The 27838-nt window shown below is 45.2% G+C and overlaps 1 protein-coding gene across 1 annotated transcript in view; it reads left to right on the plus strand.

The window, feature by feature from the left end:
* Window positions 1-27838, plus strand: part of slc13a1 (solute carrier family 13 member 1) — a gene marked incomplete at both ends in the record, with an annotated part of 37629 nt that overhangs the window by 5412 nt on the left and 4379 nt on the right. The window contains 10 exons of the mRNA XM_084452849.1: window positions 2252-2427; window positions 2518-2557; window positions 4535-4601; window positions 5185-5342; window positions 5630-5749; window positions 6063-6155; window positions 7350-7451; window positions 9304-9395; window positions 20914-21008; window positions 23061-23222. Coding sequence (XP_084308975.1) covers window positions 2252-2427; window positions 2518-2557; window positions 4535-4601; window positions 5185-5342; window positions 5630-5749; window positions 6063-6155; window positions 7350-7451; window positions 9304-9395; window positions 20914-21008; window positions 23061-23222 — 1105 coding nt within the window. The remainder of the gene's footprint in view (window positions 1-2251; window positions 2428-2517; window positions 2558-4534; window positions 4602-5184; window positions 5343-5629; window positions 5750-6062; window positions 6156-7349; window positions 7452-9303; window positions 9396-20913; window positions 21009-23060; window positions 23223-27838) is intronic.

The raw sequence follows: 27838 nt of genomic DNA on the forward strand, positions 1-27838 counted from the left end.
GGGAGGATCTCTCTATGGGAGGATCTCTCTATGGGAGGGTCTCTCTATGGGAGGGTCTCTCTCTGGGAGGATCTCTATGGGAGGATCTCTCTATGGGAGGGTCTCTCTCTGGGAGGATCTCTATGGGAGGATCTCTCTATGGGAGGATCTCTCTATGGGAGGATCTCTATGGGAGGGTCTCTCTATGGGAGGATCTCTCTATGGGAGGATCTCTCTATGGGAGGATCTCTCTATGGGAGGGTCTCTCTATGGGAGGATCTCTCTATGGGAGGATCTCTCTCTGGGAGGATCTCTCTATGGGAGGATCTCTCTATGGGAGGGTCTCTCTATGGGAGGGTCTCTCTCTGGGAGGATCTCTCTCTGGGAGGATCTCTATGGGAGGATCTCTCTATGGGAGGGTCTCTCTATGGGAGGGTCTCTCTATGGGAGGGTCTCTCTATGGGAGGATCTCTCTCTGGGAGGATCTCTATGGGAGGATCTCTCTATGGGAGGATCTCTCTATGGGAGGGTCTCTCTATGGGAGGATCTCTCTATGGGAGGATCTCTCTCTGGGAGGATCTCTCTCTGGGAGGATCTCTCTCTGGGAGGATCTCTATGGGAGGATCTCTCTATGGGAGGGTCTCTCTCTGGGAGGATCTCTCTATGGGAGGATCTCTCTCTGGGAGGATCTCTCTATGGGAGGATCTCTATGGGAGGGTCTCTCTATGGGAGGATCTCTCTATGGGAGGGTCTCTCTATGGGAGGATCTCTCTATGGGAGGGTCTCTCTATGGGAGGGTCTCTCTCTGGGAGGATCTCTCTATGGGAGGATCTCTCTCTGGGAGGATCTCTCTATGGGAGGGTCTCTCTATGGGAGGATCTCTATGGGAGGATCTCTCTATGGGAGGGTCTCTCTATGGGAGGGTCTCTCTATGGGAGGGTCTCTCTATGGGAGGATCTCTATGGGAGGGTCTCTCTCTGGGAGGATCTCTATGGGAGTGTGGAGTCTCTTCTCCAGCCATGGACATAAACCCGCTGGTCTACTGTGGAGCTACACTAGTACATGTTTGACCTGACAACCTACAGTACATTGTAGTCACAGTGATAAGCCCTCACAAATGTTCTAGTCTGTTTGTTATTTAAAAATAAATAAACAATGAAATTGGATAATGTAGGATAATATAGTTAGGCAGACAAGCTAATAAAGCACAGCAGAGAAAACTCCCCAGAATGCAGGAAATGAAGCTTCTGATGCCCCAAATTTCCTGGGGGCGGACCCCCAAACCCCCACTTACAGAACCACCACTGCCTCATTCTGAGCCAGGAAAAACCCTGGAAATCATGTAAACACAGTGAGAACAGATTTAAAAGAAACAAAAGTAAAATAATTTAAATTAAAAAATGGTGTAAAATACAATAAAAACTATAAAGATATAATGCAAATTAAGAACACTAAGATATTAAAACAAGTAAAGCTACATGGTAAAAGCAATGTTAAAAGGTATATTTTAAGAGCTTTATGCCAGTCCAAATCCCATGTCTCTGTGACCTTCCCATGTCAAGATGTGGCTTTCAATTTCCTCTATTGACAATGAATGGGGGGGATTTTTCACTCCCCAAATCCAAAAAATGAATGGAGGTGAATGGCCTTAATGTTTGGGCGGCTCATGGACCCACCCCATGATTTGGATCCAGTTCAAAATTGAAAGGCTTATAAATTGGCCCATGCTACACCCCTCCACTGAATTTCATGAAAAGCAGTCTGGTAGTGCTTGATCCTACTTCAGAAAATGAATGGAGGTGAATGGCGGCCCATGTTTGGGCGGTCCGTGGACCCAACCCATGCTTCGGATTCTAAGTTAACTTAAGTTGGCCCATGCTACACCCTTCCACCAAGTTTCATGAAAATCGGTCTAGTAACTTTTGCGTTATCCTGTTGATAGACAGACAGACAGACAGACAGACAGACAGACAGACAGACAGACAGACAGACAGACACAGACAGACAGACAGACAGACAGACAGACAGACAGACAGACAGGCAGACAGACAGACAGACAGACAGACAGACAGACACATGGGCCTGAAAACATCACCCGTCTCCCTGCGCTGTCGCTGAGGCAGAGGTCATGACAGACTTTTTGTTTGAAAGGCATTTCACAATATTTATAGATAAGATTATTTTACAGTATATTATTATCTCAAATTGAGAGACGTTTAATTTATAATCCTAAACAATTGTGTTTATTGGGCCCATGTGCTGTGATCTCCAGGCTGATGCTGGGCTTCATGTTGGGCTGCGGCTTCCTGTCCATGTGGGTCAGCAATACCTCCGCTGTCGCCATGGTGATGCCTATCGTGGAGGCCGTGCTGCAGCAGATCCTGAAGAGCGAGGGAGAGACTGCGAGAGAGACCACGGGCCTCGACAACCCTGGCCTTCAGCTGGACGGTGGGTCTCACTTCATTACTTATTGTTTAATGCCCTTAATAATGTTCATTTAAAATGTTTTAATCCCTTGATTGTATGTTATTCTGGTAGACATGGGTGGACCGAATGAGAAGAAGGAGGACATTCTGAGGTATAGTTATGCTTATTGAACTTGAGAGATATATCATAACTTTGTACAGTTCTATACTTGATCTTGAACCTGTGTCTGGACTTGTGTCTGGCTGTAAAGGTGAAAAAGTCAGAACTCTCAAAAATGAAAGAAAATCTAATTCTGTGTTTTCATGATGTGCCATTGCTATGTGTGTCTATGGCACACTTCTGTCTAGATACAGGGTTGCAAACTTATCAAATTTCATCGAAATTTGCCATTTTTCAAATCCAAAATAGGTCATTTGTGTAATTTGTGTAGATCTGGTGAGTTTTTGGAATAGGGGGGTCTGGGTCTGTGAGAACAGAGTCACACGGAATTAATGAAAGACGTCTTCTGAGTTTCCTTTCGCCTCTCTGCTTGGAGCCTGTACTCTCGTCTAGCTATGCTAGCTAGTTCTGTCTTGCTACGGTAGCTAGCACTTGTCGCCAGCTAGCCTAACAATGCTAGCTATAGTGGCCCGTTGAGCGAGACATGTTAACTAGATGGTAAAAGACAGCGGAGGGGGGTTTATAAGGTAGGCTAGTGCAGTTTAGCTTGTGTACGGTACGTTTTGCACTTTCAAATAGGTGTTCTACATCCATCTATTTTGTACCACGTTATACAATGGGTAGTTCCAGCCTCGCAATCTGATTGGTTAAGAGCCGTTGTATATTCACAATATACCAAGGGCGAAGCCTCTTTACCATTCTATGTGAAATATTACTGCGGCAATTATTACTGGCTGTAAAAACGTTAGTTCCATTGTGTAACCGTCTGTTGATTATGTTACGGTTTTCCCTCAAGAAAAATGGAAACATTCAACGTCAATTTTGAGATGTTTTATCTATCCTACCACTCTGGTTTATCATCACCACTTTTGCAACTCTCAGTTGCATAGCAAAAGTAGGATACACTTCGTTCATGGCTAGCTAGGCTGGTCAGGAGTATTAGTTTTGGTTGCTAGGGCTCATTGTTCATCATTTTGAAACTTCATAGCAACGTGATAGTTTTAGGAACTACCTTTCTTGGCGGAGTTCACTAAAATCTATATTAAGACACTGAAATAGTCTGTATTTATTCCATAAATGTTTCCTGATGATGTACTGTAACTGTTGTATAAAAGCAATAACTCACTTGAGGGTTGTGGTATATGGCCAATATACCATGGGTTGTGTTGCTATGACCGCAGCCGTGGTATATTGGCCATATACCACACCCTCTCATGAGTTATTGCTTCAATAAACTATAGGGCTGATAGTAGCCTACTAAAATTAATCAAAAACGCGAAATGGCTTAATGGTTTTGTCTGTGGTCAATGGTTTTGTCTGTTTCTACCAAATAGCCTAGTCCACAGGGATGTTAGCCTGATATCAGAATGTCAGTTAACGTTAAGATCTCTGGAGTCGGGACCCATGCTACAAGGATGTCTCACAAGCACACTACCGCTCGAACGAACTCGGGCACATTTGTACCATTTCATAGCATTGAGTGCCCCCATCCTCCATGAGAATCTAATAACAAACCTGATTTTCTGTTCTGCGATGAGAAAGCGCAGTGTGTTTTCCCAGGAAATTCTAGAGAAACGCTTAAATAATGCATTACACTTTAACTACACCTGTTAGATTTAGTCAACTAAAATATTCATGATATTTAGTCACTAAAACTAAGCCAATTGAGTCTGACTGAATTGTGAGTGTAGCTATTAGTGCACTACAGGCTTCAGTAAGTGAGACCAACAGCAGGAGCAAAAGAGACACCAGCACCTGAAAAGATGCAGGGAGAAAATAAAAATGCCAGTGCTTCCCATCGACCGTGACAAATCTCTATATCCTCATGCTAAAATCCACTGTCAGTCCAGCGAAAATCCACATTTGAAAGCTGATATTTAAAGCATGTCTTCCCAGCTTCTCAGCTGTTTCACCCCTCATGAGTTTCACCCCAGCTATATTATAACAGATGCTTGTCTGTCCCTGCTAGCAAAGAAAAGTATCCAGATGCACAGGTGTACACTATTCCCACTGATGAGCCGACCTGCCACAACAACGTAAGTACAGCCTTCACCATCCTATAAAAGGTTGAGTAAAATTTTATGAACACACTGAAGTTATAACTATACATAAAACGGCACTAGGCCTATGCAACTTCTGCACTATGAGCCTGACAAAACGAGCTATGGGCTAGGTATGTGCATAGCCACAAACCAGGTAGGAGCTACTGTAGGCAGGAGCTAGCTACTGGCCAGGTACAAGCTAGCTCCTTTACTCCTGTAGTTTACTGAACTATGTCCTGTTCTCCTGTAGTTTACTGAACTATGTCCTGTTCTCCTGTAGTTTACTGAACTATGTCCTGTTCTCCTGTAGTTTACTGAACTATGTCCTGTTCTCCTGTAGTTTACTGAACTATGTCCTGTTCTCCTGTAGTTTACTGAACTATGTCCTGTTCTCCTGTAGTTTACTGAACTATGTCCTGTTCTCCTGTAGTTTACTGAACTATGTCCTGTTCTCCTGTAGTTTACTGAACTATGTCCTGTTCTCCTGTAGTTTACTGAACTATCTCCTGTTCTCCTGTAGTTTACTGAACTATGTCCTGTTCTCCTGTAGTTTACTGAACTATGTCTTGTTCTCCAGGCGCCGGGTCAGACAGCAGAGGGGCCGTACCAGACCAAGAGAGACCACATGGTTTGCAAGGCCCTGTGCATAGCCATCGCCTACTCCTCCAGTATGGGTGGGATTGCTACACTACCTGGGACCTCCTCCAACCTCATCTTCTCACAGTACATAAATCAGTAAGTTTCAAAGCCAGGTGTGTGTGTGTGTGGGGGGGGCATGGTATATGTATAGCTCATGGGCATGTGTGGTTACAATAAGCTGTACATGTAGAATGAGAAATAATATATGTCTCATGAGGCTCCATTTTAGGGGCAGTATCAGTTTAAAAAGGTTAATCCAAATGGAAATAGTGAATTCATGTGAATCCAGGACTCCCACCTCCCCCAGCATCCCTTCACCAGGCTGAACGGAGCCCCTGAGTGCTCTAGAATGTCTCCACTCAGTCTTTATTGTTCCACTGCAGGTTCTACCCAGGATGTGACATCATCAACTTTGCAAACTGGCTCATCATGTGCCTTCCCATCAGCATCCTTGTGCTGCTGTTGTCATGGATATGGCTTTACTGGCTCTTCATTGGCTCAGAGTGAGTTCCTGGCACGTGAAGTCACTCATTCAACATGACCTTAGAATATGTACAAGATACAGGTGCCATGTATAATGAGACAGACACTCAACTACAACTCAGTCATTGTGCAACAGTGGGATAGGGATAGGGTTAGTGGATGGATGGTTGAATGTTTGTTATAGTTAGTTGAGCACATATCCTCCTCCAACTCTATCTGCATTGTTTTCTTACATACTGTATCTAATTATAGCATCATTCTTCTTTGCGTACTGTCACTGTCTCACACACACACACACAACCCCCCCCCCCCCACACACACACACAGTTTTAGGTTTTTGCTGCGCTGTGGAGGAGAACAGTCAGAGAGAGAGAAGGCAACAGCCAGAGTCATAGAGCAGGAGTACAAGGCCCTGGGACCCATGAGGTGAGCCGTGTGTGTGTGTGTGTGTGTGTGTGTGTGTGTGTGTGTGTGTGTGTGTGTGTGTGTGTCTGTGTAAAATGACACTTCCAGTAGAACGTAGAGTCTTTGACCCCAGACTCCACCACATATGAGCTCATGTTTACCTCTGATACTGTCTCTACCAGGCTAGTGTGTTTACCTCTGATACTGTCTCTACCAGGCTAGTGTGTTTACCTCTGATACTGTATCTACCAGGCTAGAGTGTTTACCTCTGATACTGTCTCTACCAGGCTAGTGTGTTTACCTCTGATACTGTCTCTACCAGGCTAGTGTGTTTACCTCTGATACTGTCTCTACCAGGCTAGTGTGTTTACCTCTGATACTGTCTCTACCAGGCTAGTGTGTTTACCTCTGATACTGTCTCTACCAGGCTAGTGTGTTTACCTCTGATACTGTCTCTACCAGGCTAGTGTGTTTACCTCTGATACTGTCTCTACCAGGCTAGTGTGTTTACCTCTGATACTGTCTCTACCAGGCTAGTGTGTTTACCTCTGATACTGTCTCTACCAGGCTAGTGTGTTTACCTCTGATACTTTCTCTACCAGGCTAGTGTGTTTACCTCTGATACTGTCTCTACCAGGCTAGTGTGTTTACCTCTGATACTGTCTCTACCAGGCTAGTGTGTTTACCTCTGATACTGTATCTACCAGGCTAGAGTGTTTACCTCTGATACTGTCTCTACCAGGCTAGTGTGTTTACCTCTGATACTGTCTCTACCAGGCTAGTGTGTTTACCTCTGATACTGTATCTACCAGGCTAGTGTGTTTACCTCTGATACTGTCTCTACCAGGCTAGTGTGTTTACCTCTGATACTGTCTCTACCAGGCTAGTGTGTTTGTGTTTACCTCTGATACTGTATCTACCAGGCTAGTGTGTTTGTGCGATGGGAGCGACGGTAGTGTTGTGCTCATGCCCAGTGTTTGTGTGTGTGTGTGTGTGCCCGCGTGTGTTTGTGTGTGTGTGCGTGTGTGTTTGTGTGTGTGCGCACGTGCGTTTGTTGTGTGTGTGTGTGTATGTGTGTGTGTATCTGTGTGTGTGCGTGTGTGTGTGTATCTGTGTGTGTGTGTGTGTGTGCGTGTGTATGTGTGTGTGTGTGTATCTGTGTGTGTGTGCGTGTGTATGTGTGTGTGTGTATCTGTGTGTGTGTGTGTGCTCCAGTCCTCAGGAGATGGTGACCCAGGTGGTGTTCCTGCTGATGGTGCTCCTGTGGTTCACCAGGAACCCTGGCTTCATGCCCGGCTGGTCCATGCTCTTCCTCCAGTGAGTTCTACAGCTATTCCTTCACAAAAGCGCATCCCTTCATGACATCAGGGGTGGGTTTCCCCCAGACTGAGTCTGTCTGGCCCAGTCCCAATGTCCCTCCTAAACCCTCTCAGACTTATTGACGTCACCTCACCTGGTGAGTGGTTGAGTGCTTATTGACATCCCCTGGTGAGTGAGTGAGTGTGAGAGGGTTAGGGCTAGGGTTAGAGTGTGAGAGGGTTAGGGCTAGGGTTAGAGTGTGAGAGGGTTAGGGCTAGGGTTAGAGTGTGAGAGGGTTAGGGCTAGGGTAAGAGTGTGAGAGGGCTAGGGCTAGGGTAAGAGTGTGAGGGGGTTAGGGCTAGGGTTAGAGTGTGAGAGGGTTAGGGCTAGGGTTAGAGTGTGAGAGGGTTAGGGCTAGGGTTAGAGTGTGAGAGGGTTAGGGCTAGGGTTAGACTGTGAGAGGGTTAGGGCTAGGGTAAGAGTGTGAGGGGGTTAGGGCTAGGGTTAGAGTGTGAGAGGGTTAGGGCTAGGGTTAGAGTGTGAGAGGGTTAGGGCTAGGGTTAGAGTGTGAGAGGGTTAGGGCTAGGGTTAGAGTGTGAGAGGGTTAGGGCTAGGGCTAGAGTGTGAGAGGGTTAGGGTTAGAGTGTGAGAGGGTTAGGGTTAGAGTGTGAGAGGGTTAGGGCTAGGGTTAGAGTGTGAGAGGGTTAGGGTTAGAGTGTGAGAGGCTGCGACGGCTCCAGATGGTATAGAAAGGGATGGGATGGGGCACTTTGTGACATTGACGCCAAAACTCTTACTATTGTGGGTTTGGGACTTTTTATTTTCAAAAGTGCAGACTTACGGAAAAGGGGCATTAAGGGCTCAAAATGTCTGCGAGAGAGCCCTTGTGCACTTGATGATGTGACCATGGGACAGCCCTAAGCCCTCACACACTTAGCGGGAACGCGCCTCAAAGTCTTGAGTCCGTAAAGGTGGACACTGGGACTGAACCCCCTGACTAAAAAGCGGGTTAAGAGGATTTTCCATAGAAAGGGAGTCTTAGTCGCAGACTAGGGTTAATCTTTGAGAAGCTAGCCCAGAAGTGAATGAGACTAGTCACATGTTAAATATGATTCTGTTGTTTGATTGATGTAAGAGATGTCAAAGCTGTCATTGCATGCTGCGTTACTCATCCATGGTACTATATATTCTGTATAGATGCTGGAAATTAAGTAGTGTTAATGTGAAACAGCCAGGGATGAGTGTGCTGTGGTCTGCCCTGTAGGTATGAGGGCTGAGTGTGCTGTGGTCTGCCCTGTAGGTATGAAGGCTGAGTGTGCTGTGGTCTGCCCTGTAGGTATGAAGGCTGAGTGTGCTGTGGTCTGCCCTGTAGGTATGAAGGCTGAGTGTGCTGTGGTCTGCCCTGTAGGTATGAAGGCTGAGTGTGCTGTGGTCTGCCCTGTAGGTATGAAGGCTGAGTGTGCTGTGGTCTGCCCTGTAGGTATGAGGGCTGAGTGTGCTGTGGTCTGCCCTGTAGGTATGAAGGCTGAGTGTGCTGTGGTCTGCCCTGTAGGTATGAAGGCTCTGCCCTGTAGGTATGAAGGCTCTGCCCTGTAGGTATGAAGGCTGAGTGTGCTGTGGTCTGCCCTGTAGGTATGAGGGCTGAGTGTGCTGTGGTCTGCCCTGTAGGTATGAAGGCTGAGTGTGCTGTGGTCTGCCCTGTAGGTATGAAGGCTGAGTGTGCTGTGGTCTGCCCTGTAGGTATGAGGGCTGAGTGTGCTGTGGTCTGCCCTGTAGGTATGAAGGCTGAGTGTGCTGTGGTCTGCCCTGTAGGTATGAAGGCTCTGCCCTGTAGGTATGAAGGCTGAGTGTGCTGTGGTCTGCCCTGTAGGTATGAAGGCTACGCTACTGATGCTACCGCTGCCCTGCTGCTGGGGCTGATCCTCTTCATCATCCCGGCCCACGGACCCACCAAGACATACGGTAGCGACACATTCCCGTCTGTCAGTCCTCTACTGGTTTTCTACTGCACTGCTTTTCTACTGCACTGCTTTTCTACTGCACTGCTTTTCTACTGCACTGCTTTTCAAACTTTCTGTGCCCAAAGCCCACCAAAGAGCCCAACCAGTCCCCATGTTCTGTTCACTGCTCTCTCTGCTCCTCCAGTGAGCGCTGTTATGGACTTCAGAGGTTTTGGACTTATAATTTTGTTGAACAACATCTTCTTTCGAAACAAGAGAGTGGTGATTTTTGTCTTTGAAATTGATCCCTTTCCTTTTGCAGCCTTTCAGTTATCATTGAGATCTTTCTTTTACTTTTTTCAGTAACATCACATTGCACTTCTGTTCTGTGGACTCTGGATTATGTTTCTAGAACATGGTGCACATCATACATGTTCAATAAATGCGTACTGTTGCTTTAAGAGACAAGACGCTTCAACATGGAGCTAGAGTATGTGGAGGGCTTGCTCGCGCACAGGCTGTGCACTATTTTGTCCAAACAACACAATCACTTTACTCACATAATCACTTTATTTCAATTTCCATGGATTAATAGAAAGTCAAGGTTGAAATACTTCTCACCGCTGACATGACTACTCTACAGGTAGCCTAACTCTCATGCTCTATGATATCATGTCATAATGTCACACTGCGCGCATGCATGCGCATACCGAGGAACGGATAATTCATTCGTAACTTTTTGTATAGTTGAATATTGCAGCAATAATAATAATGTATAGTCATCACAAAATCCCACGGCACAGCTGGACTAGCCTCATGCCAATGTTGCACTCGCATCATTTGAGATACAGTGAGGGAAATAATTATTTGATCCCCTGCTGATTTTGTAAGTTTGCCAACTGACAAAGAAATGATCAGTCTATAATTGTAATGGTAGGTTTATTTTAACAGCGAGAAACAGAATAACAACAACAAAATCAATAAAAACACATTTCAAAAAAGTTATAAATTGATTTGCAATTTAAAATTTATTTTTAATTTGAGATGCCTAGAAATGAAACTAGCAGAGATGTCTAGAGATGAAACTACAGTAGCAGAGATGTCTAGAGATGAAACTAGCAGAGATGTCTAGAGATGAAACTAGCAGAGATGTCTAGAGATGAAACTAGCAGAGATGTCTAGAGATGAAACTAGCAGAGATGTCTAGAGATGAAACTAGCAGAGATGTCTAGAGATGAAACTAGCAGAGATGTCTAGTCTCCAGCTGATTCACCAGGCCCTGTGATCAAGCCGGTCAAACCTTCTTCTTACATCGAGGACATTCAGGGTTCTCAGTGGCCATGAGATGCCAGCCCTCGATGTCCAAGACCCTCGGGATGGTCTTATACAGTCCAGCCTTTGTGAGGGTGCCCACCCAGACTGGGGGCATGTCAGCTTGCATGCCCAGTGCCCACATACGGGTTGGCATCCAGAGGAACAGCTGACATGTGAAGAAGGGCGTGGGGGATGAGGGTGGCTGATTGACCTCCCCGTGCTGCTCCTGGGAAACAGCACCGACTGACCCACTGCTGCTGCTCCTTGGTCAGAGCTGATCACCAACTCTCTGGAAGCAGCAGCTACAGGAGAGATAGAGAGGGAGAGAGAGCGAGAGAGAGAATGTTATTACATTAATAGTTAAGTTAATTATATTAGCAGTTAAAGTGAGCATTGTGATAAGATGAATTAGAACGTTAGATATGGATGTGACGAATAAATCTCTATCTTGAATGATGAATTTACCTCAGGCCTTGGGCACAGGAAGGACTGCCAGGGCAAATCCTCCTCTTGGTCCAGAACAGGGCCAGCCTGAACCTGACTGTGGAGGCAGAGGCTGAGGTCTTGGTCCAGGACAGGGCCAGCCTGAACCTGACTGTGGAGGTAGAGGCTGAGGTCTTGGTCCAGGACAGGGCCAGCCTGAACCTGACTGTGGAGGCAGAGGCTGATGGAGTGGACCTGCCTTTAGCAGAAATAACACAAAGTAGTTAACCTAAAATCACATTTGAAGATTTTTTTTTTGAATGAGTCTTTTATCAATTCTTAATGGTAAAGCCAAAATACACAAATGACACGTGCATGATGAGGTATTATGAGTGTAAGTAGTGAGACTGTTCAAGAGAGTGAAGGGAGTGTTCAAGTCAAGTTAGTCGCCCAGGGCAACGGAACGCCGCATGAGTGATGCAGAGACCACAGGACCAAGAGGCCTTTGATAACAAAACAGGATTAAAGGAGTAGTAAAGGGAAAATGCATGTTTATCCCTGTTTTAAGGTTACTTGTGATCATATACAATAGTTCAGATCAAAACGTTGACAAAACTATCACTTTTGAGAAAGTCTGATAATTGCTCTATCACCGTTTTGGTCATACAATGGATGTGGGTGGGCACCTTGAAAAATCCTTCAAAAACATGTTAACATGTTATGCTTTCTCGAAAATGCTAGCTTTGTCAACGTTTTGATCTGAACCATTGTATATGATCAGAAGTAACCTTAAAACGGGGCTAAACATGCATGTTCCCTTTACTACTCCTTTAAGTTGGGTTTTTATACCAAGGAACATCATTTATCAGTAACAAGACAAGTTAATACTCACGTTGCGGGACTCTTGGGCTGGGTGGTGGTGGTGGGGACGGGTGTGCTGGCAGGGCTGGAGCCAGCAGCTGTCCCCTCCTGGTCTCAGCGCCTCCAGGACCCCCTCCCTCACATCCACAATGAGTTTAACTACATCCTCCAACGATGGGCCCCCAAGACGCCTAGGACGATCTAAAACACAGAAGCAAAAGGAATTGAACATGGCTGAATAATTAAAAATTAAAAATGTGATTAATTACATGTGATGAGGTCAGTCAGAAAAAACAAACACTAGCCACCAGGACTGGAGTCACATGCTGTGGTCTGTGGACGATGTGGCGTGGAGTCTGATGTTGGGCCCCCAAGACAGATGGTCTAAGATAAGATAAAATAAAAAATAATATTAAGATAAAGTCTAAGCCTGCCTTGGTTCATGGTTTGAAACACTGTGTTCTTTGATAAATACATACAATGATGATAAAACATTTCTTGGCCCTGCTTATCTCAGCCTAGGGAAACACACAGTAAGTGCCACATTCATATGGATGGCCTGCAGTGCATACGGACAATGTTAATATTCTGTGTAATCCACTTAGATCCTTTCTTTTACCATAAACACACACACTAGAGGGCGAGACAGGACAGTCAGCCACGTGAGAGTAGTGTTGCACGGTGTATCGATACTAGAAAAGTACCGCGATACTCTGTCGTCAAAAACGGTACAATACCCAACTTTAAAGTATCGATACTTTAAGAAAGACAGTGTTTTAATAAGAGCCGTATATATTGAGTTGCGTTCATGCGACAGTGAAGCCGTGTTTGTTTGTAGGCTAATGGCGCTCTGCTTCTCTCTCCCAAGATCCCTGAGTCGCGGGGCAGTGTGTGTGTGTGTGTGTGTGTGTGTGTGTGTGTGTGTGTGTGTGTGTGTGCGCGCGCTCTCTCTCCTTGCTCTGTCACTCTGCAGCGAGCAGCAACAGTGTTTTCCCGCTCATATGCACGCAGCATGTTGGAGAGGACGGTAGCTCACCTGAGATGGCTACAAGTACAAATGTCGACCGTCCACAGCTTGTTGATAAAGCTGATGCGCGCAGCCAAATCTGGCATTATTTTGCTTACAGAGCCGACAGTGAGGGCAAGCCCCCGGACATTACAAAGCCCATCTGTAAACGATGCTACAAATCTATACAAACCAAGGGAGCCAATACGACCAACCTGGCAAAGCATCTTGCAGACAGACATGCCGACTTACACAAACAATTCAAAGAGCGACAGGTTAGCGCATGTGATAGAAGATAAGACACACACAGCAGCAACACCAGTACTGAATACAACCTAAGGATATTTAGCCTACCTTATGTTTGAATGTATGAATGCACAATACATTTATTGCACCAGATGATAGCTAGAGAAGCTAATTTTCATCCGTAGCATGAGACTTTTAGCTAGCCTAGCTGCAGCCTAGCTCTCTGCCTAGCACACGTGTGACAAAAAAATCAATACCTGCTCTGACCTCCTAGAGCGAGAGAACTGTTAACCGTGAGACAATTATCTCTTCTGATAATTTGGAATAGCAAAAATGCTTCATTAGGCCTGGATTAATTAATAATAATAATAATAAGCTTTTCAAGTTCTTCTGATTATCTCACAGTTTGCAACAACAGGCATAATGTATGGATTTCTCCCCACACAGACAAACAAACAGAAGCCAGCACAATCCCAAACCACCCATTCGAGGCAGCCTTCCCTTCCAGCTGTGTTTGAAAGCTACAGGAAATATGATAAAGACTCAAAAGATGCAAAAAGACTGAACAGAGTACTAAAAAAAGCCAACAATTTAAAGTTCCATGTTCTGTCATCTATTATTCCATTACTTTTCCTTATGTTTTAGATTTTTGCCGTGGTATCGTTTTGGTATCGGTATCGAGATATTTTGGGCAGGTATCGTATCGAAGTCATAATTTTGGTATCGTGACAACACTACGTGAGAGACGGATATACTGTACGCAGAAGAGAGATGGATAGGACTGTCCAGCCCGTGATTGACCTCTGGAGTTGTTATCTACCGCAGAAACAGAATCTAATAAGATGGCTAAATTTAGCAATAGCTTCGCTAGCAACCCCTTTTTACCCATCTCTCTGCTTTCTGTCTCCCCACCTCTGCTTTGTGGCATTCTCTGTGAGCCTGATCTGCTAAGTGCTTACTGTGCTTTGTTATATGATTCACTTAAATACCATATTAGAGACTACAGGAATAGCTAACACATTATGGCCAACAGTACCATGTAGGCAACTTCCCTGTAACTATGTGTGCACTCTACTGTTAGTCAAGTCTCTCTTATGAAGTATTTAGCCCATGTTTACTGCTCTGTATATATTATTAGCCAAAAGACAAACATTTTCCAGGAGCTTGCTCGATCGTCTCGTTGAGAGAGGTCAGGGAAGAATTTTTACAGCTCACTTTTCTGACCCCTGGGTGAAAGTTTTTTTTGCTTCCTTCAGGAATATGTAGGGGTGGGACCTATGCCCACCCCCCCATTGCTCTCTGTAAAGCGCGTAGTGTTGCCTCTGTGTATGAAATGCGCTATACAAATAAAGTTTGATTTGATTTGATTTGGTACCAACTGCCTAGCACAGCCTAAACGTTAGCCCAATGAACATAGGAACTTTAACAGACATTGCCAGAGCTTTTGGGACACTTATCCATTCTATTCTCTCTCAAAACTATTAAAGATTGGTTTACCGTATAGGGTGTTTTTAACACCCTCACTCAAGAGAACGCTACGACAAGGCTGATTTCTGGGCTTGTGCTAGTGACATTTTAAACTGCAACAGAAAAGTAACCCACTCTCCTGCAACTATAGAGTCTACCTTCATATTTTCAGCTTGTTATGTACATATTTAGTTATATAAAAATTACCTCAAATCATCACTATGAATTCTGTGAAGTGTCACCCTGAAAATATTGCTTAGGAATGGCATGTCATTGTATGAGAATTCCACTTATATAAAAATAACCTAAAAAATAACCTCAAATCATCACTATGAATTCTGTGAAGTGTCAGCCTGAAAATATTGCTTAGCAATGGCATGTCATTGTATGAGAATTCCATATTACTGTACCAAAGTTACTGTACATAGGAGTTGGTGGAATGGGAGTTAACGTAGCCGCCCCCAGGATTCCAAATTGCAGCTCTATCGTCAAAATTAAAGTTACCCAGTTTAATACCGACACAACGCCGTTAGATTTGAAAACCGGAATTGTTTAGAGGACATTTTGGGCAACAAAGTAAGCTAAATTGTTATCACCAAACGTTTGGTGCTAATAAAACCTCGGGTTTTATACATTTACCTTTTTTCTGACGTTGTCGAGTAAGAGTGGGCGTTAATGTAGCCCCTTCCACTATAGCCAATCAGACGACAATTACATTGCCAAAACTGTAGCTAGCTTACGTTATCCTAGATGATGAATTTGTGTTGGGGCCAACGAACAAAGGCGCTCCACAACTCTTCAAGAAAGTTCAAGAAATGGCCAAAACCTAAATATTTCCAAGTTACCAACCCGTTACAATTACCACAAAAAGCTAAACTTATAACATTCATGGAAACAGAGTAATTTTACATAGGCTACTTAGCTAGCCATGTACAGAAAAGTAAGCTAAAGTTGGAAAGAGAGCATTTGACAGAGAATCATTATAAAAGGGTAGCTTAATGTTAGCTTCATTTACTACCGGGGAAATACCCAAATACATGTTTCTGCAACTACAGTCACCTTTGACTCTCCCAAATGAAAAAAAATAAAATATACATTTAAAATATACATAAAATAAACAGGTATACAAAATTGCACATAGTTAAGATTTTAATCTGAGATCAGTTTCACATGGGAGCAATACCTAAAGCTGCTGCGGTAAGGACATATATTGCAACTGCAATTATTGCAATAACTGGTAGATAGATAGGTCTGTGAGGTTAGCTTCTACATAGCATATAATTATACATGAATTCAACAGTAATATGAATTTATTTTTTAAAACTATAGTTCAAAATACACAGTTAGTAAGCTGTATGGCAAGGACACAATACATTATTTCTGAAGAAAAGATTATACTTTTTTTTTTTATTATGGCATTTGTTCAGTGTTTCCCTAAGGACAGGCACATTTAGATGAAAAAATCATATAAATGATCAGTAAACCAAGTAAAGTTTAATTATGGTGTAAAGTAATATGTAGGCTATATGAAACAATTTCATCTGAAATAATGTCATATTGTTATTGAATTAGCTTATGTATCACAACATTGAGACCCCAGTTGTGGGACATGACCAAATGTGGTGTTTAGTCCCAAAAAAGTTTCATAAATGTTATTAAATCACATTATTTAGTAATTATTTTATAAGATGTGTAGTAATAACACTGTGATTTATCAAGCATCATATGACACATTTTAACATGAATCCAAAATTTCACTGCTGGGACTTAAAATTGCTTGCAGTAGCAGAAACATCTGTATACATAAGGGTTAGAGTGTGAGAGGGTATAAGGGCCATGATGCAGCAACAGAAGTAGTCTGATGTCTAGATGAGATGGTGGTTTAAATGAATGGCAACATGTAGGCTAGAGGAAAGTCCTCACTTGAGCATCAATTGAGGCTGGTGATAATGCTGATAATCTACAGTAGGGCCTTTGGCTGAGTTCATGGTTACAACTATTCATCTCTTAACATAGGCCTATACAATACAATACTTTGGATGTTAAATCCATCCATCTATCAATCAAACTAGCGAATTCAACCCAACACCTGTGGAATGGCCGGTTATGGCAAAGCACCCGCTAACGTAGGTTAGCGATCCAGGGCTAGGAAACTGGTCCATCCAGTTAGATTTGAATATAAAATAATTTGTAGGGGGGGGGGGTTGCAATAGTCTAGTCCAGGTTCGCTGGCAAGTGGCGAGCCAGATGGTGCATGCATGTGTGGACATTGTATTCTGTAAAACCTAAAGAATAAAAGTACATTCAACATTCATTGGAGTGGTCCAGTTGGAAAGGCTAGTCTAATATAAATAAATTGAGGACCTGTATTTTCAGTGTTTGCTGGTAGCGAATGCCACAGACAGACAGGGAGGAAATCTATTCGTTTCATTGTTTGTGCTCTGTATGCACAAGATAGTTAGTAATGTCCGGATATAATTGGCAGTAGGGCGGGGGGAAAAGGCAAGTCACCAGCGAGAAAAGGCCAAGATTAGAAGGGAAACCTCCAACAGTTAACTGTGGTCACCATGGAGCATCTAATCCAGTTCTGTGTCATGCCACTTTTTCTTCTTTTTTGTGACCAGTTCTTCCACCTCACAAGATTACCTTGGTATACCTTTTTGTCATCTATAAGCTTAGGCTTTCATGATTTGCATGCTCTATAGATGTTCGGGACTGCACAATGAAGCCTTTCACTTCATTTTGTCACCTTTGCTACTTTGAATTACGTCTGTAGGGTACTTTAAGATGTTTACGGCATTAATTGGATTTGAAGATGTATTGTTCATTTTAAATAGGCCTACTTTATCTTTTGATGCCTATTTGAACGGACTGCATCGATCAATGCAATGACTCTCTTTCCCTGCTTTTTCAGTTTTACCCTTTTCATCAATAAAACATCATTTTTACAACCATGTCTCATTGATTGGGAAGGCATTTAGAGCTGCCGGTCTACTTAGTCTACTTATTCGGACTCGGAGGATGACATAACTGTTTATTGAGAAACAATTGATAGGCAGGCTGGGCTATATAAAGAAATACCACAATGCATGTAGTCTAGATATATTACATTATGGTAGACTGCCCTCTCGTTCGCTATAAGCAGGCTACATTGCGGGTGTTTTTTTTGTTTAAAAAAAAAAAAAAATTCTTAGGGCTTTTCAGCTTTAATGGGACAGGACAGTGTAGAGAGACAGGAAACATGGGAGAGAGAGAGGGGAGGACATGCGGCACAGGACCCGAGAATCGAACCCGGGTCCGCGCCTTACCTGGTGAGCTACCGGGGCACCCCTACATTGGGGGTGTTTTGTTCATCGCAGAAGCCTATAGCCTACACATTAAAAAAAAAAGTTTTTTTTTATAGGCTATAGAAGGAATCGGAATATGTGGAAATTTAATTTTAGCCGATTTTAATACAATTCAAATTGTGCTTAGAGGGAATTATTTTCAACAGGCATTATGACCTGAGCATCTAGCCTAGATCATGCCAACACTAGCCTAACTGATGAAGTCGTGGCCTTCAACTCTGCATTATTTATGATTGTTTTTAATGTTACTTAAAGCAACATCATATGATTTGTATGTGTCTGTAGGCCTATGACGCCTTTCTCATATTTTTTTGAATAAAGCCTAGGCCGCACTTTGACAAGAATAGTATAGCGTACACTTCACAAAAGGAGAATAATCGATGAAACGGCTACAAGAACAGCATTTTGGCCAAGGATCCAAATAAAACAGTAGTCTACTGTACAGATGCTGCATTGAACGTAGATACATAATAATTAGGGCCCGAGCTCTGGCGGTGCGAGGCCCTATTGAAATTGTAAGGATTGTTCTCCTTCTCCTACCTTCTTCTCCCCAAACAAATGCCTTTTTGGCGGCCTAAACATCCATGAAAACGCATGAAACTTTGCAGATACGTCAGTCCCGGTGAAAAATGTGATATTTCATGGGTGACGGAAATGGGCATGGCAAAACGGCTCAAGAGCGCCCCCTGGAAAATTTAAAATGGCGAGCCCCACCTTTCAGTTTGATGCAGGCGAACGAAATTCGGTGGGCATATGTAGTTCATCGAGACGCACTAAAATGTCTCTTGGACCTATACCCAACATCCAACAGGAAGTCAGCCATTTTGCTTTTAATGTACCATTTTGTCCTTGTTTTTACCATTTCCATGCCTCATACTTTTAACGAACTCCTCCTACAGATTTCATCCGATCTTCAGTCATATTCAGTCAGCTTCATCTTAAGACCTTTGTGATCAAAAGTTATTAAAAAAATGTGTTTTCACGAAACACCCTTGCCATGGCGCCCCGCCAAATTTTGACATTTCGCCATTAAACAGAAAGTCCTCATAACTCCTCCATACATTATCCAATTTGTCAGATATTTCTCACGCTTCATGACGGTTCTGTCCTGAACACATCTATGTGTCAGTATTGCGTCATACTTATAGCGCCACCTATTGGTGAAACAGGAAGTCCTCATAACTCCTACATACATTATCCGATTTGCACCAAATTGCTGACGCTTCATGAAGGTCGCATTCTGAACACATCTGTGCGTCAGCATTGAGTCATACTTATAGAGCCACCTACTGCTTACAGGAAGTCCTCATAACTCCTACAAACATTATCCGATTTACACCAAATTGCTCACGCTTGAAGAAGGTCGTGTCCTGAACACATATGTAGGTCAGTATTGAGTCATACTTATAGCGCCCCCTACAGGTCAAGCAGGAAGTCATCATAACTTCTACATACATTGTCCAATTTACACAACATTTCTCACGCTTCATCAAGGTACCGTCCTGAACACATCTATGCATCGGTATTGAGTCACGCTTAGAGCGCCACCTACTGGTGACAGGAAGTTTCTCTCAGTACTGGACACCGAAATAGCACACCTTTAACGGCGCCGCACCCCGACATGCGTGGGGTGCGAGGGCCCGCTCACTGCTGCTTTCAGCCCTAGTTATCTAATTAATACTAACCCTTCGCACATATCCTCTGCACCTTGGCAGTGCAACTGCCACAGACAGCTTTGGTGCACTTCGTGCATTGGTAGACAGTTCTGTTCTTGCTGCAGCTTGTCTTCACCATGCAGGTTTTTTTTGGGGGGTATTCTTCTGTGGACACTGCGAGGGGCGCCGCCGGTGGCTGTTTGGACACCATCCACTCGGCGCGCAGCTCTTCAGCCAACTGGAGGAGGCTCTGTAGAAAATCCGGTCTATGGGAGTTTACATTGAAACTCCTCTCCGATAGGAACAAATCCGCCAAGGGTGCATATTTTCACTTTCCCTCCGTATAGGAGAAAAACACTCAGCCCAGCCTGCTAAATCTACTCAAAGACGCCACCTGGTGGTGGTGCATCACTAAAACGAAATAACACCTGTCTGAAATCCCACAAGATTTCCAATGGGATTTCCCTGCCAAATACCTCGAAGGTGAAATACTGCTGCATGGAACATTTCTAACTTCCCACATCTGTACATTGAAATGGAAATACTTAGAGTTACAGGATCTGTGTTGTTGTTTGTGCTCTTAATTCAGAGACGCGGGGACAAAGTGAATGCTCTTTCTCTTTGGCGGATATAGTTCAAATTAACTGGAGGAAGGATACCCTTCTTCTTCTTCTTCTTCTCTGGGTTTACTGGCAGATCACAAACAATGTCAATGTGCATACCGCCACCTACTGTACTGTACCAGAGTGTGAAACATCATGTAATTTGCCTAGTTCTTAAAGGAGAATTCTATCTCTAAGTCTATGATTTTATAGCCTCTAAACATATGTCTTGTTTACAGTGAACTTAAACCAAACCAGAAAATGACATTATTTTCAGCAATAAGTTCAATAAACTGAATGTGGTGGTTAAAGACACTATTATTTTGAAAGACTCAATTAACTGATGAATTTTAAATACAAACAGCCATGCTGGGCGGGTTTGATAGCGAGGAGCGGTTGAAGATAGCGCCTGATAGACAGTGATGGACAGATAATTTATCCAATCACCTGCCAAGTATTTTTGAAAGTGCCTGGCCTTTTCCAAGCAGTTTCCAACGGACAGTTCCCAGATATTATGCGAAGCAAAGGCCACATTATTTGTATGTCAGAATCAACTGCAAACTATGAAAAGCCTTGTAAAAGACTTGTACAGGAATCTAACCGCTGCTCGTCCATGCAGAGCCCATGATCACGTGGAGGGAGTTCCAGGCCTGTATGCCCTGGGAGGTGTGTCTGCTGGTGGGCGGAGGCTTCGCCCTCGCTGAGGGAACACAGGTACAGTTCACCCAAACCCTAACCACACTACAGGACCATCCTCTAACCCTAACCACACTACAGGACCATCCTCTAACCCTAACCACACTACAGGACCATCCTCTAACCCTAACCCTAACCACACTACAGGACCATCCTCTAACCCTAACCACACTACAGGACCATCCTCTAACCCTAACCACACTACAGGACCATCCTCTAACCCTAACCCTAACCACACTACAGGACCATCCTCTAACCCTAACCACACTACAGGACCATCCTCTAACCCTAACCACACTACAGGACCATCCTCCACAGCACCCTCCCAAACCACCCCTACACTCCCCCCAACACCCTCCCAAACCACCCCTACACTCCCCCCAACACCCTCCCAAACCACCCCTACACTCCCCCCAACACCCTCCCAAACCACCCCTACACTCCCCCCACCCTCCCAAACCACCCCTACACTCCCCCCACCCTCCCAAACAACCCCTACACTCCCCCCAACACCCTCCCAAACCACCCCTACACTCCCCCCACCCTCCCAAACCACCCCTACACTCCCCCCAACACCCTCCCAAACCACCCCTACACTCCCCCCATCCTCCCAAACCACCCCTACACTCCCCCCAACACCCTCCCAAACCACCCCTACATTCCCCCCACCCTCCCAAACCACCCCTACACTCCCCCCAACACCCTCCCAAACCACCCCTACACTCCCCCCAACACCCTCCCAAACCACCCCTACACTCCCCCCAACACCCTCCCAAACCACCCCTACACTCCCCCCATCCTCCCAAACCACCCCTACACTCCCCCCAACACCCTCCCAAACCACCCCTACACTCCCCCCAACACCCTCCCAAACCACCCCTACACTCCCCCCAACACCCTCCCAAACCACCCCTACACACAGACCAGACAAGACACAGACCAGACACAGACCAGACACAGACCAGACCGCATCCCAGCTCTTCTCTGCAGAAAGCGTTCAGAGACCCACACACAGCCGTAGCGGAGCACGGAGAACAGCTCGCATGTACCCACTCAGAGACCCACACACAGCCGTAGCGGAGCACGGGGAACAGCTCGCATGTACCCACTCAGAGACCCACACTCAGCCGTAGCGGAGCACGGGGAACAGCTCGCATGTACCCACTCAGAGACCCACACACAGCCGTAGCGGAGCACGGGGAACAGCTCGCATGTACAGCGCTTTACTGGAATTCCCCTCTGGGATCAATAACATTGTTATCTATTCAAGTACTGAATCATCCCTTTAAACCGAAGAGCGTCTGTTACTGTAGACATCTGAAGCTGGTACAGTAGGTTTCTGAAATTCTAGTTCATAATGCATTTGTGTGTGTGTGTGTGTGCATGCATGCGTGTGTGTGTGCGTGTGTGTGTGCATGTGTGTGCGGGTGTGCGTGCGTGGCTGTGTGTGTGTGCGGGTGTGTGCGGGTGTGTGTGCGTGCATGCGTGTGTGTGTGCGTGTGTGTGTGCATGTGTGTGCGGGTGTGCGTGCGTGGCTGTGTGTGTGTGCGTGTGTGTGTGCATGTGTGTGTGTGTGCGTGCGTGTGTGTGTGTGTGTGTGCGTGTGTGTGTGCATGTGTGTGCGGGTGTGTGTGCGTGGCTGTGTGTGTGTGTGCGGGTGTGCGTGCGTGGCTGTGTGTGTGTGTGTGTGTGCGTGTGTGTGTGCATGTGTGTGTGTGTGCGTGTGTGTGTGCATGTGTGTGTGTGTGCGGGTGTGCGTGCGTGGCTGTGTGTGTGTGCGTGTGTGTGTGTGTGTGCGTGTGTGTGTGCATGTGTGTGTGTGTGCGTGTGTGTGTGCATGTGTGTGTGTGTGTGTGTGCATGTGTGTGTGCGTGCGTGGCTGTGTGTGTGTGCGTGTGTGTGTGTGTGTGCGTGTGTGTGTGCATGTGTGTGTGTGTGCGTGTGTGTGTGCATGTGTGTGCGTGTGTGTGTGCATGTGTGTGTGTGTGTGTGTGCGGGTGTGCGTGCGTGGCTGTGTGTGTGTGCGTGTGTGTGTGTGTGTGTGCGTGTGTGTGTGCATGTGTGTGCCAGGTGTCTGGTCTCTCCTCCTGGGTGGCGAACCTGCTCACTCCTCTTGGAAACCTTCCTGTCATCGCCACGGTCACCATCGCCTGTGTGATCGTCACCTCCATCACGGAGGTGGCCAGCAACGCCGCCACCATCACCATCTTCCTGCCCATCCTCGCCCCACTGGTGCGTTCACACCCACCACACACCCTGGATACCTCAGCCATTCATGTTCTAGTTTAAACACATACCAATATACTGTAGGGCAATCTGCTCATCTCTAGGGGTTGAATTACAAGGTGAGGTTTAGTGGATGTTGTATCTATATACAGTATGGACCTTCCCAAAACATGTTTAGCTAAAAGAGGAAGCAAAGTACTACTGTACATTATGCTACTACAGTAGTCTACCACCTTACCAGCCATCAAGGACAACATCTGGTTATTCATTTGAGGTAGGCCTATTCTGAAACTATCTTTAAGTAAACTAAACTAAACTGTGCTTAACTACTGTAAACTACCATTAAGTAAACTAAACTACTATAGATAGATACTGTAGATAGATTGATAGATATTGAGCAATTGATCAAATACACAACACCCTTCTACACATACTGTACACTACACAACCTCCCTTCTACACACAACCTCCCTTCTACACACACACTACACAACCTCCCTTCTACACACACACTACACAACCTCCCTTCTACACACACACTACACAACCTCCCTTCTACAAACACTACACAACCTCCCTTCTACACACACACTACACAACCTCCCTTCTACAAACACTACACAACCTCCCATCTACAAACACACTACACAACCTCCCTTCTACACACACACTACACAACCTCCCTTCTACACACACACTACACAACCTCCCTTCTACACACACACTACACAACCTCCCTTCTACACACACTACACAACCTCCCTTCTACACACACACTACACAACCTCCCTTCTACAAACACTACACAACCTCCCTTCTACACACACTACACAACCTCCCTTCTACACACAACCTCCCTTCTACACACACACTACACAACCTCCCTTCTACACACACACTACACAACCTCCCTTCTACACACACACTACACAACCTCCCTTCTACACACACTACACAACCTCCCTTCTACACACACACTACACAACCTCCCTTCTACAAACACTACACAACCTCCCTTCTACACACACTACACAACCTCCCTTCTACACACAACCTCCCTTCTACACACACACTACACAACCTCCCTTCTACACACACACTACACAAACTCCCTTCTACAAACACTACACAACCTCCCTTCTACAAACACTACACTACCTCCCTTCTACACACACACTACACAACCTCCCTTCTACAAACACTACACAACCTCCCTTCTACAAACACTACACAACCTCCCTTCTACACACACTACACAACCTCCCTTCTACACACACTACACAACCTCCCTTCTACACACACACTACACAACCTCCCTTCTACACACACACTACACAACCTCCCTTCTACACACACTACACAACCTCCCTTCTACAAACACACTACACAACCTCCCTTCTACAAACACTACACAACCTCCCTTCTACACACACTACACAACCTCCCTTCTACACACACACTACACAACCTCCCTTCTACAAACACACTACACAACCTCCCTTCTACACACACACTACACAACCTCCCTTCTACACACACACTACACAACCTCCCTTCTACACACACACTACACAACCTCCCTTCTACACACACACTACACAACCTCCCTTCTACACACACACTACACAACCTCCCTTCTACACACACACTACACAACCTCCCTTCTACAAACACACTACACAACCTCCCTTCTACAAACACTACACAACCTCCCTTCTACAAACACACTACACAACCTCCCTTCTACACACACACTACACAACCTCCCTTCTACAAACACACTACACAACCTCCCTTCTACAAACACTACACAACCTCCCTTCTACACACACACTACACAACCTCCCTTCTACACACACACTACACAACCTCCCTTCTACACACACACTACACAACCTCCCTTCTACAAACACTACACAACCTCCCTTCTACACACACTACACAACCTCCCTTCTACACACACACTACACAACCTCCCTTCTACACACACACTACACAACCTCCCTTCTACAAACACTACACAACCTCCCTTCTACACACACACTACACAACCTCCCTTCTACAAACACTACACAACCTCCCTTCTACACACACACTACACAACCTCCCTTCTACACACACACTACACAACCTCCCTTCTACACACACTACACAACCTCCCTTCTACACACACACTACACAACCTCCCTTCTACACACACACTACACAACCTCCCTTCTACAAACACACTACACAACCTCCCTTCTACACACACACTACACAACCTCCCTTCTACACACACACTACACAACCTCCCTTCTACAAACACTACACAACCTCCCTTCTACACACACTACACAACCTCCCTTCTACACACACACTACACAACCTCCCTTCTACACACACACTACACAACCTCCCTTCTACAAACACTACACAACCTCCCTTCTACAAACACTACACAACCTCCCTTCTACAAACACTACACAACCTCCCTTCTACACACACACTACACAACCTCCCTTCTACACACACACTACACAACCTCCCTTCTACAAACACTACACAACCTCCCTTCTACACACACTACACAACCTCCCTTCTACACACACACTACACAACCTCCCTTCTACAAACACTACACAACCTCCCTTCTACAAACACTACACAACCTCCCTTCTACACACACTACACAACCTCCCTTCTACAAACACTACACAACCTCCCTTCTACAAACACTACACAACCTCCCTTCTACACACACTACACAACCTCCCTTCTACAAACACACTACACAACCTCCCTTCTACACACACACTACACAACCTCCCTTCTACAAACACACTACACAACCTCCCTTCTACAAACACTACACAACCTCCCTTCTACAAACACTACACAACCTCCCTTCTACACACACACTACACAACCTCCCTTCTACACACACACTACACAACCTCCCTTCTACACACACACTACACAACCTCCCTTCTACACACACTACACAACCTCCCGTCTACACACACACTACATAACCTCCCTTCTCAACACACTACACAACCTCCCTTTCTACACACACACTACACAACCTCCCTTCTACACACACACTACACACCTCCCTTCTACAAACACACTCACTACCTCCTTCTACACACACACTACACAACCTCCCTTCTACACACACACTACACAACCTCCCTTCTACAAACACACTACACACACAGCACCTACACAACCTCCCTTCTACACACACACTACACAACCTCTTCTACACATCACTACAAACCTCCTTCTACAAACACTACACAACCTCCCTTCTACACACCACTACACAACCGCCCTTCTAAAAACACACTACACAACCTCCCTTCTACACACACACTACACAACCTCCTTCTACAAACACACTACACAACCTCCCTTCTACACACACACTACACAGCCTCCTTCTACACACACACTACACAACCTCCCTTCTACAAACAAACTACACAACCTCCTTCTAAACACACACTACACAAACTCCCTTCTTCACACCTACACAACCTCCCTTCTACAAACACTAAACAACCTCCCTTCTACAAACACTACACAACCTCCTTCTACAACACTACACAACCTCCCTTCTACACACACACTACACAACCTCCCATCTACAAACACACTCACAACCTCCTTCTACAAACACACTACACAACCTCCCTTCTACACACACACTACACAACCTCCCTTATACACACACACTACACAACCTCCCTTCTACACACACTACACAACCTCCCATCTACAAACACTACACAACCTCCCTTCTACACACACTACAAAACCTCCCTTCTACACACACACTACACACCTCCTTCTACAAAGCACTACACAACCTCCCTTCTACACACACACGACACAACCTCCCTTCTACACACACACTACACAACCTCCCTTCTACAAACACTACCAACCTCCCTTCTACATACACACTACACAACCTCCCTTCTACAAACACTACACAACCTCCTTCTACACACACAAACTACACAACCTCCCTTCTACACACACACTACACAACCTCCCTTCTACAAACACTACACACCTCCCTTCACACACACACTACACAACCTCCCTTCTACACACACTACACAACCTCCCTTCTACAACACTACCACCTCCCTTCTACACACACACTACACAACCTCCCTTCTACACACACACTACACAACCTCCTTCTACAAACACTACACAACCTCCCTTCTACACACACACTACACAACCTCCTTCTACTAAAACTACACAACCTCCCTTCTACAAACACTACACAACCTCCTTCTACACACACTACACAACCTCCCTTCTACACACACACTACACAACCTCCCTTCTACACACACTACACACCCTCCCTTCTACACACACACTACACAACCTCCCTTCTACAAACACACTACACAACCTCCCTTCTACACACACACTACACAACCTCCCTTCTACACACACACTACACAACCTCCCTTCTACAAAACACTACACAACCTCCCTTCTACAAACACACTACACAACCTCCCTTCTACACACACACTACACAACCTCCTTCTACACACACTACACAACCTCCCTTCTACAAACACACTACACAACCTCCCTTCTACACA

The sequence above is a fragment of the Borostomias antarcticus genome, assembly GCF_949987555.1.
Source record: "Borostomias antarcticus genome assembly, chromosome: 18".
Lineage (NCBI taxonomy): Eukaryota > Metazoa > Chordata > Actinopteri > Stomiiformes > Stomiidae > Borostomias > Borostomias antarcticus.